The following is a 12,925-nucleotide window of genomic DNA, read 5'->3' on the forward strand; positions in this document are numbered from 1 at the left end:
GCCAGGCGATTCTGCGATAAGTACGCTGCCGAGCCATCTGTGGATCCTACTCTTGATTGGAGACGTCCCATTGAAACCCTTCACCGAGAGACATATCCGTTGTTACCCTTTTGACCGACGCATGCTGCATTCCTAAAATCTGTCGGACATCGTACCCATCTGATTGATTCGCGTCGGACATTCTGTCTGACATTTTCTGAAAAAGCTGTTTTTCCCCTCTGCTGAATTGTATGGCAAAAATCGCAAAGACCGATTTGCACAGAATTCGTCAGACAAGTGTCGAGCCAGCAACTTGAGTAAATTAGAGCAAAACGTACTTTGACCCAGTCGACGCAATTGATAGTGTTGAGTGCGGACAGCAACTATCTATGTTTTCTAGACCAATTATTACGAAGTTATTAAAGTGTCGGCAGCATTTGCTCGCAGCAGAGCCTGCATGACCGTCTGTGGCGACTTTTAAGCTCATATTTGCCTACAATTATCCCTTCTACCACACTAGCTAAGCATCATGCATGTACGTGTCCACAAGCCATCGTGACAGCCAACTTGGTTATCACAGTAGCTTGTGGACGCCTTCGGGCAGTTGTCCTCCATGACCTAAAGAGCTCAGCGGCGGGCAGTGCCAGTACGCCGAGCTGTCATCGGCGCACTTTGCCGCTATGAAGAGCAACTATCAGCTCTATGTGTTTAGTTGTAGGTATCAAATAGCGTACTGGTATCTCAGACGTATGGTACGTGCATATGAGTTGTCAGTCATAGCTTTTTAGTGTGCGAGCTGTGTTGTGTCGACTTATGAGACTTATTTGTGACACATTGAAAGAACATGCATAACACTTACGAACTGTCTGACAACAATACAAAATAACAGACCGGCAGAAGTCTTGAGTTGGGCACATACTCGCCATTCATGCCAACAAGACACGGCAAGCAAGTGCCCAACTCAAACACGGGTTATATGACGTTCTCTAGGTAAACCTATCAAACTTCATGAAAATGGCGATGACGCCGTCTAAGAATCATTCTCTTGGTGGCTACATCATACTTGTATTGCCCTACTTCTAAATTTGGGTACCTCATCGAATGACACCAAGTAGAAAATCTTTAGATATCAGGACATTTTCAAATTTGCAACTTTGTAACCAATGTTCCGCGAGAAAACAATTGACGAGTTGACAAACATTTACTAGTTCTGAAGTGCAAAATGTCTGATAAAAGTGTTATGTCTGTGTGTGTTGTCTGTCTGTTGACCGTGTCAAGGCACTCGCCTAGTGTACATCCTATTGAAGTAGTTGCGCTGTTCCTAAAGCGGTTGCTTAAACGTGGCTCACCGGGTTGCCATATCGCACGTTATGTTCCTGCGGGGTCCCGGCCTCGACGTACTGCACGGTCTCCGTGCGGCGTTCCATGGCGTGTGACTTGTGGTACGCGCCACCGCGGCCAGTCTTGCGGAACTGAATGAATAGGCCAAGCACAAACAGCACTAGGATGCCGGCGAGGTAGCCCCACCACGCGTCCGGGATCGAGTAGACCCAGTCGCCGTTGATGTCTCGGGACGCGTAGTCCTTGAGGTCACTGGTGGATGGGAAGTCACCGGCGAAGTAGCCAACGCCCCACACCAAAATGGCGGCACCGAAGAGGCTGGTGGCTGTGATTAGCACGGGCTTCTCGAGCTTAAGTGCCAGCACGCCGGCAACAATGCCGAGCACGATACACAGCACAATGAGCACAACCTGCGGGTGGCTGGGGTAGATCTCGTAGCCGACCGAATTGTGGATCATCATGGCGAGGGCAACACCAGCCGCTGCACCAGCGATGAAGATGCCGAGCGAGTAGAGTGACATGACGATGCTGCCGCAGATGAGGCCGCCAACAACGAAGGCGATCCAAGACGCTGTGATAACCCACGACTCGTTGTCGAAAATGTGCTCGACGGCTATTGCGACCGCAACGCCGCCAGCCACGAAGCCGACAGCGAAGAGTGTGGCTCGGAAGAGGCGGTAGCCCATGACCACCATTACGGCACCGACTGCAATCGCAGCGATGGCTAGAACACTACCGCCGACTTTGATGCCGTCGGCAGAGTCGAAGAGAGACTCGACCGTGTCACTGGCCGAGTCTGTGGCGCTAACCAGCATGGACAACTGGCTCAGCATGAGCAGGAAGAGCAGCGACATGGCAGGCGGAGAACGTGTCATGGTTGTGTAGAATTTGCTTTGTGGGAGAAGGCTTCGTCACGTGGGAGTGAATTGAAAAATAAGAAGAACGAGTTGAGTCGAAAGGTGGCGGTTTGGCTCGTTTTCACTAGCTGTAATTTTTGCTGTTGGACACTGCGGTTTTAACACATCAGCGCAGAGTGGATTTTCATATTTGAAAATGTAGGTACACTTTTTGGCGAATGGATACTCGATCACAATGCGGTGCTGCAGTATCGAGCTGGGTATTTCCCATCATGATGTCCTTCCATCAATCGCCAGGTGACTGGACTTGTGCTGCTCGAACATGTAGGACACAGCGCTGCTTCTTATAAGGTGTCCATGGCCAAAAAAGAGAAAGTTGCCAGTGGATTCGTGCATGGCCGCTGCGGTTGCTATGCGATACAACATAAAGTCTAGAGTCCAACACGAAATATGTACGAGCTCTAGCCACAAATTCGCTCTCAAAAACCGAGTACATCTATCTCAGTCTACACCTGGCAAATCGCCAGTGGCAATGCCAACATGCAAAAAGCAAATTTTGCTAACGTCAGTTGTAGCATTGACATCATCTACAACGTAGTATTGTTGTGCGTGGGTTATTAAAACTAGTACTACTACTAGTAGTACTTGTTGCGTTATCACTGACACTGACTTCCCTGCAACATTTGTCATTTTACCCATTAAAAAGTATATGTACCCTTTGTGGGTAACAGCAAACATTTTAGCCGGCACCAGTAAACAAACGTAGGTATGGTAAACGGGATGAAATATATTATACGAAGCATTGTACGCTATGGCACTGCAGAGTTCTGGGGGCTTATACGGATCCTTCAAACTTGCCTTCCGTCTCTCCTTCGTGTCCGTCCTCTTTATCGTCGACATCTTCCTTCACAAGAGCGCCAGACTCCAACGTCTCGTCCTCCGATGCCTCTTCATCAGCACTAGCATCAGCCGCCATCGCCACAGCAGCTTCGTCCTCTTCCGTCGAGTCGCTCGAGCTGCGACTACGGACCTTGCGAACAACAACCGCAAAGGCCACAGCAATGATACCGACGAAGCCGCCGACAGCTGCACCGAACTCAATAAAGTGGTTGGATGTCTCAGCTTCGGCCTCTTCGGCAGTCTCACTAGCAAGCGCCACACTCTCGTCCTTCACCTGCTGTTGCTCCACCGTCACCGTGGCACCAAGTGAGCCAGAGCCAGAGCCAGAGCACGACTCACTGCCGTTCACAAAGTCCACGACGTCATCAATGGCGTTCTGTGCTGCGCTCTCAGCACTGTCGTAGGCGTCGTGAGTAGCGTTCTTGACGTGCTCGTACGCATCCTGGGTACCGTTCTTGACGTGTTCAGCGGCGTCATCCACAGCGCTAGCAACGTCGTCGACCCAGTTTTTCTTCTTGCTCTTCTTTTTCTTGTCCGTGACTTCATCATCGTATGAGTCGTGCGACTCGTCGTCTTCGTCCAAGTCGTGCACATCCACCCACTCGGCACCCGAGCCAGAAGCGGATGTGGAGTCGGAGCCATGGAAAAAGTCCTTGACGTCACTGTAAGCGTCTTTCGTACCGTTCTTGACATGTTCGTACGCATCCTTCGTACCGTTCTTGACATGTTCGTAGGCATCTTCAGTGGCGTTGGCTACAGTGTCAAAAGCGTCACTGATCCAGCCCTTGTGGTGCTTCTTGTGCTTGCGTTTAACTTCTTCCTGCTCCTCGCTCTTACTGCCTTCATCCGAGTAGCTCTCGCTGCCTTCGTCACTCTCGCTGCCTTCGTCACTGTCGCTGCCTTCCTCCTGCTCGACGTCGTCGCTACCTTCGTCAGAGTAGCTCTCGCTGCCTTCTTCTTCGTCCTTTTCTTCGTCACTTCCCACAAACTCCACTGAGCCGTCAAATGAACCCGACGCAGAGTCGTCCTCGAACTCCACAGAGCCGTCGAACGAGCCAGAGGCTGAAGCCTCAACAATGACGACTTCCACGTCGTCGTTTGAGCCGGAGCCAGACAACGTGACGTCCACGACCTCTATCGTCTCGTCTACAACCTCTTTCTTGTGTTTCTTGCTCTTCTTCTCCGTCTGAACAACCTCCTCTTGCTCCTCCTCGTCTTCGTATGTTGAATCAGATTCAGACTCGTCACTTTCTGATTCGTCGCTCTCATCGCCGCTCTCGGACTCTTCCAGCTCGGAGCCGTCTTCGGACTCCTCGCTGTCGTCGCTGCCACTCCAGGACTCCTCTCCCACGTCAGGTACATCAACGAGGCTGCCGCTACCACTACCGACCCACAGGTCCTGGCTACTGGACGAGGAGGGCGCCGTGGGGACCTCCTCGGCCACCTCTTTCTTGCGATGCCGTCCATGGTGGTGTGCGGTCTGCTCGCCTGATGCCACGACGACGGCTGCCAGAGCGGCCACAAGGACGAAGAAATGTCTGCGGAACGCCATTTTGCTGTCTGAGTCCTGTAGAGGAAATCGGCGAATGATAAAGTCTGGAGGATGTGACTGAAAGGCGGTCTCACGTGTTAACCGGCTTGAGACCATTACAATATGACATATGTATTATAAGAGGTCAAAACGTTTCTGAAATGAAGATTTTAGTGAAAAAACGAAGCGAGTACCGTGTTTCGTATTCGACGATAGAGGTTATGGGTTGGAATATCAACACAATATCCCGCTTAAAGCCCACTGCATGAACGCAGTTGCGGAAGGATGTATATGAAGGGAACACGGTCCAAGCAAAGAGCGTCGAGCAAACTCGGGTTGATTCTTAGCAACTCTTGGACAAGCACAGTGCTTGTCCAAGGCTTGAAGCACTGTAGGAAGTTGGCAGATACGCTAGGTCGTTATCCGCGCACATTCGCCACTGAGGCAACCTTTACGGTAACCGCTGATGGACCAAAGATCCGCATTCAAGTACAGTCGGAAGCTGCTGCTTGTGTGCCTGTCTGTATGAAATTCATAAAAGTACATTTTAATGCATCCCAGCTGCAGCGGCCACTGAGTTAACCCACACCAACCACGTCATTGCACTCAATGATCGCATTGGGGGGAGTCATCTTGATACGAGGGATTCAAAGGAGTAGATCACTTCGTCCAGACGATTACTACAGTCGCGCGCCAGAAATCTGATACATGTACTGGGCCCATGGCTACATCGTATTTTATGCAGGAGTCGTGTTAAATAGCGGTGACAATCGTGTAAATATGGTGTGCGGCGAGGTTTTACTCTCCACCCACATTTTCTAAGAGGTTTTTCCTGATAGCCGCTCGTGCACGACGTCCCCCACGACAAAGAGCACCACCAGAAGCACAAGCGGAAGCGAGCGACAGGAACAGAGAAAAGATGCCGCCTAGCGTGAACCTCGCAAAGTTCTGGGCCAAGTTCGGTCCCGAGTTCGGCCGTACCACGCGCCACTTGTCGCCGTACGAGGTGCACCCAGTTCGCAGCCTCATCACGACGATGCCGTACAAGACAGTCCGCAAGATCAAGGAGAACGGTCTGGTGCTTATCCCGGCCACGGTCCTGCTGGTGGGCACCGTCAAGTGGGGAAACGCGGCTAACGACGCTGAGCACCGCACGCACTGGAGCTAAGCTAACAAGTGATCAGAGCAAGGAGAGCCCCCTCAAGGCGAAGCTCCTCTCGTTGTGAAGCCATTTGCGAGTAGATGCAGGTATGAAGGAAAGGAATCAGCGAGACTTTCTCGGTGCGAGGAGGCAGGATCTTTGCAGCAGGAAGTCTGGCAGGTGGAGCAGCAGGAGAACGTCGAGCTACCGTGTGGCCTCGTGGTCTCGTGAAGCATGATCAAGACTACACGTGTTGTGCGGGAGCAGGGTGGCAATAAAGTACATGAAATAAGCAAGAAAAACACGAAAAAAAATTGAGCAGCAATGTTTCAGCCGGGTGACTTTATCAAAGGTGTCCAATGCAATAACCACAAGGATACTTATGTAGGTTCATGTGAGGCGAATCGGTATTTCTGTCACGTGGTTGACCGTCGATTTGTGTTCTTGGTGGTAAATCCACAACTGAGTTCGCTTACAGCTTTGCTACTCGTTCTGCTAACTAGTCCTGCTGTCCTAGGCGCTCGTAGTGCTAGCTGTCTAATCCTACTTCAACGTCAAGCATATGTAGTTGCCTTCTTCCACTGGAAGGCTGGTCAACATGGCGCACCTGCTGGTCCCAGGGAGCAGCACGTCATCTTCTGAGTAGCACGTGCGCTCTGTGCTGCAGGTGCGATGGAGAGCATCTTACTGCGGCTGCTCACAGTCTCCTCCACGCTTGGCCTTGCAGGGTCGCACACGACGTACGTTTACCTTCTCAAGGTATCGACCCTTGTTAAGGGTAAGCGTCCCGTGTTCTTGAACTGCGATTACTTCAAAGGGCCCGTCGAAGAGAGGCTGCATCTTGCTCTGTACGCCAGCATCACGGCGCAGTAGTACTTGATCGCCTGGCTGATATGTCCACACGGATCGTCCTTGATTCTCACGAGCGTTGTGCGCTCGTACTTGGTTTACCTTGCGTTGATGCTCCGCTTGCCAATCCGTTTCGTGGGCAATGTCCACCAGCATGTCACGTCCGAATGCCAACTGAGCCGGTGAAGCCTTCAACATTGAGTGGTTGGACGCTCTCATGGCGAACATGGTGTCGTTCAGGAAGTTCGCCCACTCGTCTTGTGTATTGATGCTCTTTGTCCTCATCTTCTCTCCAATCACTCTGTGCACGCGTTCGATGACGGAGTTGGCTTGAGGGTTACGGGTCGTGGTCACCACACGCTCCACACCGTAGCTCTCCAGTAGTTCTGCGAACTCTCGTTTAAACTCACTTCCACCATCGTGGATACAGCGTGTCGGGCGGGGGTAGCGTGCAAACCAGTACCTGTCCATCAGGTACGCCGCCTCCATGCTCGTAGCGTCCGTAGCGGGTAGTATCTCGATGAGCCGCGTTGTTGTGTCGATGATCGTTAGTGCTCGGAAGCCTTTCCGTCCGTAGGGTCCGATCGAGTCGACAGCAATCTCAAACCACGGCCATACTTCGACCGACTTCGGCGGCAACTTGCCATACCGAGTCGTCGGGTGCTTTGCTTTCAAGCACGCTAAGCAGTTGTCCGTAAGCTTTCGTACATCAGGCTCCATTCCTCTCCAGTAGAACACTTGCCCGATGGTGTTCACCATCGTTGCCGCTCCGGGGTGCAGCAGTAGGTCATGGTAGTTTTGTACAAGTCGGAGCCGTAGTCGAGTCGGCACCAGTATCTTCTTCGACTTGGGGTGCACTAGAACCAGTACTCCAGCTATCTCCCGTTCTTCGGATTCGCCTAGGTCCTTGTCGTTCTTCTGCTCTGTTGCAATTTCTCTCATGTCCACCGCGAACTCTCCACCCATAGCCGCTTCTACGGCAGTTATTGTGACTGTTGGCTTCTCCTCCAGTTTGGTGCCATTTTCATCGGTGATGGGCAGTCTTGACAACGCATCGGCAACGACGTTGCTGCTGCCGGGAACGTAATGAAAAGTCGGACCAAACTCCTCAATTTCCAGTCTCCACCGCATCATGTGCACGTCGTGGAACGTGGAGTAGGTCAGGTTGAGGTGGTCGGTGTGCAGATGCAGTTCCTGCCCCAAAAGCAGTGTCCGGAACTCGCGCAGTACCAGCACGATGCTTAACAGCTCGAGTCTGTTAGCTGGGTATGAGGTCTGCGCATGGTTACACTTCTTTGACCAGAAAGCCAATGGTTTGCCATCCTGCGAAATGACGGCGCCAAGCTGAAGCTTCGAAGCGTCCGTGAAGACGTGGAACGGGCGCCCGCAAGCCGGGAACGCTAAAAGCACGCACTCTGATAGTGCTGCCTTGGTTGCGTCAAAAGCTGCCTGTTCCTCTGTCGACCAGCGGAATTGTACTGCTGGGGACGTGAGTCGAGTCAGCGGTGCCAGTAGTTGCGCTCTGCGTGGCAGCATGTCGCTGTAAAAGTTGACCATGCCAACGAATCGACGAACTTCACGGCGGTTGTTCGGCGGGGCAATCGCATTAATCGCCGTGACCTTGTTAGGTAATGCCGAGATTCCATCATCCGAAATTTGATACCCCAGGTACTCGATCACTGAGGCACAGATCTTTGACTTCGTACGGTGTAGTGTTAGCCCGTGATCACGAAGTCGACCAAACACTACAGCCAAGTGCTGCAGATGCTCCTCAAAGGTGGACGACGTCACCAAGATGTCGTCCAAGTACACGCGCACGTAGTCCAGGTCCCCGAGGATCTCGTCCATCGCAGCCTGGAACTCGTCCGGAGCGGTCGACACGCCCATAGGCAGTTTTAGGAACACGAACTTTCCGAGCGGTGTCGTGATGCACGTAACGGGCTGGCTGCTACGCGCGAGAGCAATGGTATAGTAGCTCGAAGGAACGTCGAAAGCGGACTTGTATTTCGGTCTGTCAACCGAGCGAATCATCTCTTTAGGATCCCGCGTTGGGTAGTAGTTTCGCTGTAGGAACTTGTTCAGCCCCCTGAAGTCACACACCAATCGCACGCTTCCATCCTTCTTGGGGACCACGAAGGCCGGAGAGGCCCAAGGCGACGTCGCATCCCGCTTCAGCACGCCAATGTCAACAAGTCTCTGGATCTCATGGCGAGTGGCCTCGTAGTAAGCCCGAGGGATAGGAAATGGCCGTCTTGCAAATGGCTTCGCGTCAGGTTTGAGGGGCAAGACGTACGGCTCCCTCTTCATGCTTCCTAACTGGCTCGTAAACAAGGCTTCAAACTTCGTTATCAACATCATGATTTTTGCCTTTGCATCAGCCGATAGTGTGCTGCCTTCGAGCATCTTATCCAGTGGCACTTCCTCGGGTGGCGTCACGTCAATTGCTGATCTACACTCCATGTCAGCTTGCAGCACTGCTGCCGTCGTGTGACTGGTGCTTGGTTCCCCAAGCATCCTCACTTCGAGGCCATCCCATTCTACAGTTCCCCGGTCAAAGTCTAGCACCATTCGCTGCTGTCTCATGAAGTCTCTTCCGAGCATAATGGGGTAGAGCAGTTTCTCTGTCACGCGAAACTCATGCGAGCACGCCCTGCTTTGCGAGAAGTCCAACAGCTTGAACGTCGCGGACGCACAGTGCGTGGTCGTGCCAACTGAGCCATCGGCGTTCCTAAATTTGGCAACATCGGGCCGTAGAACGACATCGGACTTCAGAAGTTCCGCCGTCGTGCGGTCCATCGCCGAGCGAGTGCAGCCTGTGTCCAGCAGCGCCTTCACTCGGTGCTTACCCATGAGGATTTGCACCTCCATACTTGGGTCGAGCGTCTTCGCCGTCGGCTTCATACAAGCCTCCGTCCTCATAGCCGCCATCATGTCAGAATTACCGCTGTCATAGAATCGCATGGATGCGAACTCCTCGTTCTGACGCTTCTGCATGGCGCTCACCATTGCCGCCATGTCAGTCAGCTGCTCCTGCATCGCGGCCATTGTGCCGCCACTGCCCCCAGCATTGGACCGTCCTGCGTAGTGCTTCCCAGGGCGTGGTCGGTAAGCCGGTGACGCAGGGTTTCGAAAGCAGTGGTCGTCACTGTGGTTGTCCTTTTTGCAGTAATTACAGTACTTGCCGCTTGCTACCCTGTTATTATTGCCACGAGGGTTGCGCGGCTCATTGCGCTGTTGACGACCAGTGTTTCCGCGCTGGTGGTCGCGTTGTTGTTTGGGCTCGCTACGCCGAGGACGGTTGCTTCGTAGGATAGCTTCGTCGTGCTCGTTTCTCTCGATGAGCTCAAACTGAGTCTCAATCGACGCCAGGTCCCAGATGCGGGAGATGCGATTGACTTCAACCTGCCAATCTATCGGCATCCCTTGCCGGTACATCCGTACCGCATCTGCTTCGGCGACGGCTTCATTCTCGCCGTGCTCGAGAAACGGTATCATTCGTAGCAGCATTCGGAACTCGCAGCTATACTGTCTGACAGTATTACCACGCTTCTTCTTTAGCTGCGTAAGCTCATCCATGAGCATGCCTCGCGTGCCAGCGGGGCAGTGCTTTGCAGTGAGGTGCCGCAGGCCAGCGACAGCGACGTCCGGTCGCAGCTGGACCTCTTCGCGAACAAAGTCGTTGAAGAAATGTATGTCCTCGTCGAAGAGTAGTAGTTGTATGTCCTCAACGAACGCTAGCTGGTCTTCTTGCTCGTAGCTGTACTGCATGAACGCTGAGTACTCTTGTAGACGCAGGATCCACTGCAACCATTGTTTGCAGGTTCCTTGTCTGAACACTGGTACTTTCTTCTTCGCGGTGGTGCCATTTGCCTTCGTCTTTGCAAATGTAATATCTTCAGCCATCTTTGAGTTGTAGTATTGTCGTAGGTCACGCTACGATTTGATATATCAAACTGTCACGTGGTTGACCGTCGATTTGTGTTCTTGATGGTAAATCCACAACTGAGTTCGAATTAGATGCTTACAGCTTTGCTACTCGCTCTGCTAACTAGTCCTGCTGTCCTAGGCGCTCGTAGTGCTAGCTGTCTAATCCTACTTCAACGTCAAGCATATGTAGTTGCCTTCTTCCACTGGAAGGCTGGTCAACATGGCGCACCTGCTGGTCCCAGGGAGCAGCACGTCATCTTCTGAGTAGCACGTGCGCTCTGTGCTGCAGGTGCGATGGAGAGCATCTTACTGCGGCTGCTCACAATTTCTTACCAGAGAGAAGAAACCAATTACCATCGAACTCAACCATAGCACAAACATACCACCACAATGAAGCCGTGCGTTTCTTTGTCAAAAACTGCTCAAGCGAACTTTATGGACTGTAAGTCGGGAGGTGGCCAGTTGTCCAAGTGGATGCTCATCAAACCCACGTCGCCATTATCAAGTGTGCTGGAAAGATGACAGCCGTTTTGTCCTGTCATGTACTGTACGGTAATTGGCTGAAATCCCTGGAAAATAGAAATCCATCGACTGTCTATTTCCATCGCCCTACCCTCAGAAAAAGAGCGAGTGTGTTGAAAACCCCATTGCACGGAAAGCGTGCCCTCATCGTCGCAGCTCTCGAGGGGACGCAGGGCACTCCGAGACCTCTCACCGACAGGACATGATGATGAACTCCTCCCACGCTTCACCACACGGACAGATCCATGGGTTGCCACGGTCTAAACCTAGCTCCTTCTCTTCGACGTCGTCTTCAATCGGCAGCAGCCAGTCGTCGCAGCAGGCTCCGCACCCAATGCGCAAACCATCCACCAAAGCTCTGATTCTTCAGCGCAAACATCAAGAAGATCAGCAGCGAGCAACGCTGGCTAGAGCTGACACAGCGGACGACGCGGTACTGAGCCGGGCGACATCGGAGGTTGCGTCACAGCTAGCAGCGGAAGAGGCTGCGGCGGCGCTTCGTGATCGGTCCAACTCGTTGGCGGTCATGGAGTCCATGCGCTCACATCTCCCGGGAAACGGCCACACAATGAGCGTAAAGGCTACAGCCAAATTGAAAAAGGAGATGGGGAATGCAGCCCAAGTGGTCGAGACGTTTCTATCGCCGAAGTTGCTCAAGGACCAGTCGATTCCGCATGAGTTATTGGCGGAAGCAAATGGCCTGGTGTTTGTGACCATGTACAAGGTGGGGTTCCTCTTCTCAGGCAAGATCGGAACAGGTTTTGTCATTTCCCGTACGACTGGAGGCTGGTCGGCGCCAAGTTTTTTAACTTCGGGAGGGTTTGGCTTCGGCATGATGGCGGGCGGTGAAATTGTCAACTACATGATCGTCTTGAACTCTAGGAGCGCCGTCAAGGTATTTACCCGTAATGGCCAAGTACAGTTGGGCTCGGAACTTGACATTGCCGTCGGACCCATTGGCCGAGCCGCTAGCGCGTCGCTTAACGTCGGTGCTGGTGGCGTTGCGCCAAATTACTCGTATAGCCACAGTAAGGGGCTTTACGGCGGGATTGGGCTCAGCGGCGCCGTCATCTGTACACGCAAGTCGCTAAATGCAAAATGTTACGGCCCGAATGTTACAGCGCGACAGCTTTTAGGCGGAGAAGTGGCGTGTCCGCTGGCTGAGCCGCTTTGGAGAGCGCTGGACAAGGCACTGGGTATGCAACGTGAGTACGTGAACGGATTCCCAGTGTTGGCGCCTACGTACACTGGCCTGGCGTGCGACGCATGCGGCCACGTTCACACGACAGGGAACAGCCGGAACACGTGCGCTAACTGTGGGAACTTGCTGGTCTACAGCATCGGTGTCCACTCCGGTCGGCGCAATACCAGTCAGCTTATTGCCTCGACTGGAGCGAATCCGGCGGCTTAAGTGCGTCTAGTTTTTCGTGTGCAAAATGTTGCACACTTTATTTTAAGACAGTGAGGGAAGTTAATACCGGTACCGGTAAGTCGAATGAATTTGCAAAAATAAAAATGCAATTTTAATCACCATGAAAACATTCCTTGATGGAAACTTGTTTTATCGCCTTAAAAGGGTTTCTAAAGTCGGATAAAAAAATGGAGTTCGGCTACAGTAAGTTCCCGGCGCTGACGCCGCGAATAAGCGAGCTCTACGGGGCCGGTCGCAGTGCGTACCGAGTAGGAGAGGCGGATGCTTATGCTCAAGATCTGGATGAGCTTGAGCGCGAAGAACGAGCGCTGGAAAACATGGTGCGGGAGTTAGTTAACCGAAAAGCCGCGACTCCAATTGGTGTCAAATTTCACCGGGAATGTGCCGGCAATGTGTCGCAGCAGGTGGCAACAGGCGTCGAGAGTATTAGAGATGGAGAGGTGCCT

At 52.6% G+C, this 12,925-nt stretch overlaps 4 protein-coding genes across 4 annotated transcripts; 2 read left to right on the forward strand and 2 right to left on the reverse strand.

Moving 5' to 3' along the window:
* Window positions 1–553: 553 nt before the first annotated feature.
* Window positions 554–2,267, reverse strand: PITG_09767 (uncharacterized protein; the record flags this gene model as incomplete). Its single annotated transcript, XM_002903314.1, has 2 exons — window positions 554–649; window positions 1,329–2,267. The coding sequence occupies 2 exons, from the start codon at window positions 2,193–2,195 to the stop codon at window positions 554–556; spliced, it is 963 nt and encodes a 320-aa protein (XP_002903360.1).
* Window positions 2,268–2,940: 673 nt separating this feature from the next.
* On the reverse strand, window positions 2,941–4,655 carry PITG_09768 (dentin sialophosphoprotein-like protein; the record flags this gene model as incomplete). Its single annotated transcript, XM_002903315.1, has 1 exon — window positions 2,941–4,655. One exon carries the CDS (start codon window positions 4,627–4,629, stop codon window positions 3,013–3,015), a length of 1,617 nt encoding a protein of 538 aa, XP_002903361.1.
* Window positions 4,656–5,458: 803 nt separating this feature from the next.
* On the forward strand, window positions 5,459–6,074 carry PITG_09769 (uncharacterized protein; the record flags this gene model as incomplete). Its single annotated transcript, XM_002903316.1, has 1 exon — window positions 5,459–6,074. One exon carries the CDS (start codon window positions 5,528–5,530, stop codon window positions 5,774–5,776), a length of 249 nt encoding a protein of 82 aa, XP_002903362.1.
* Window positions 6,075–11,160: 5,086 nt separating this feature from the next.
* Window positions 11,161–12,563, forward strand: PITG_09770 (uncharacterized protein; the record flags this gene model as incomplete). Its single annotated transcript, XM_002903317.1, has 1 exon — window positions 11,161–12,563. One exon carries the CDS (start codon window positions 11,382–11,384, stop codon window positions 12,456–12,458), a length of 1,077 nt encoding a protein of 358 aa, XP_002903363.1.
* Window positions 12,564–12,925: the final 362 nt, after the last annotated feature.

This window comes from Phytophthora infestans, genomic scaffold (genome assembly GCF_000142945.1).
Source record: "Phytophthora infestans T30-4 supercont1.15 genomic scaffold, whole genome shotgun sequence".
Lineage (NCBI taxonomy): Eukaryota > Oomycota > Peronosporomycetes > Peronosporales > Peronosporaceae > Phytophthora > Phytophthora infestans.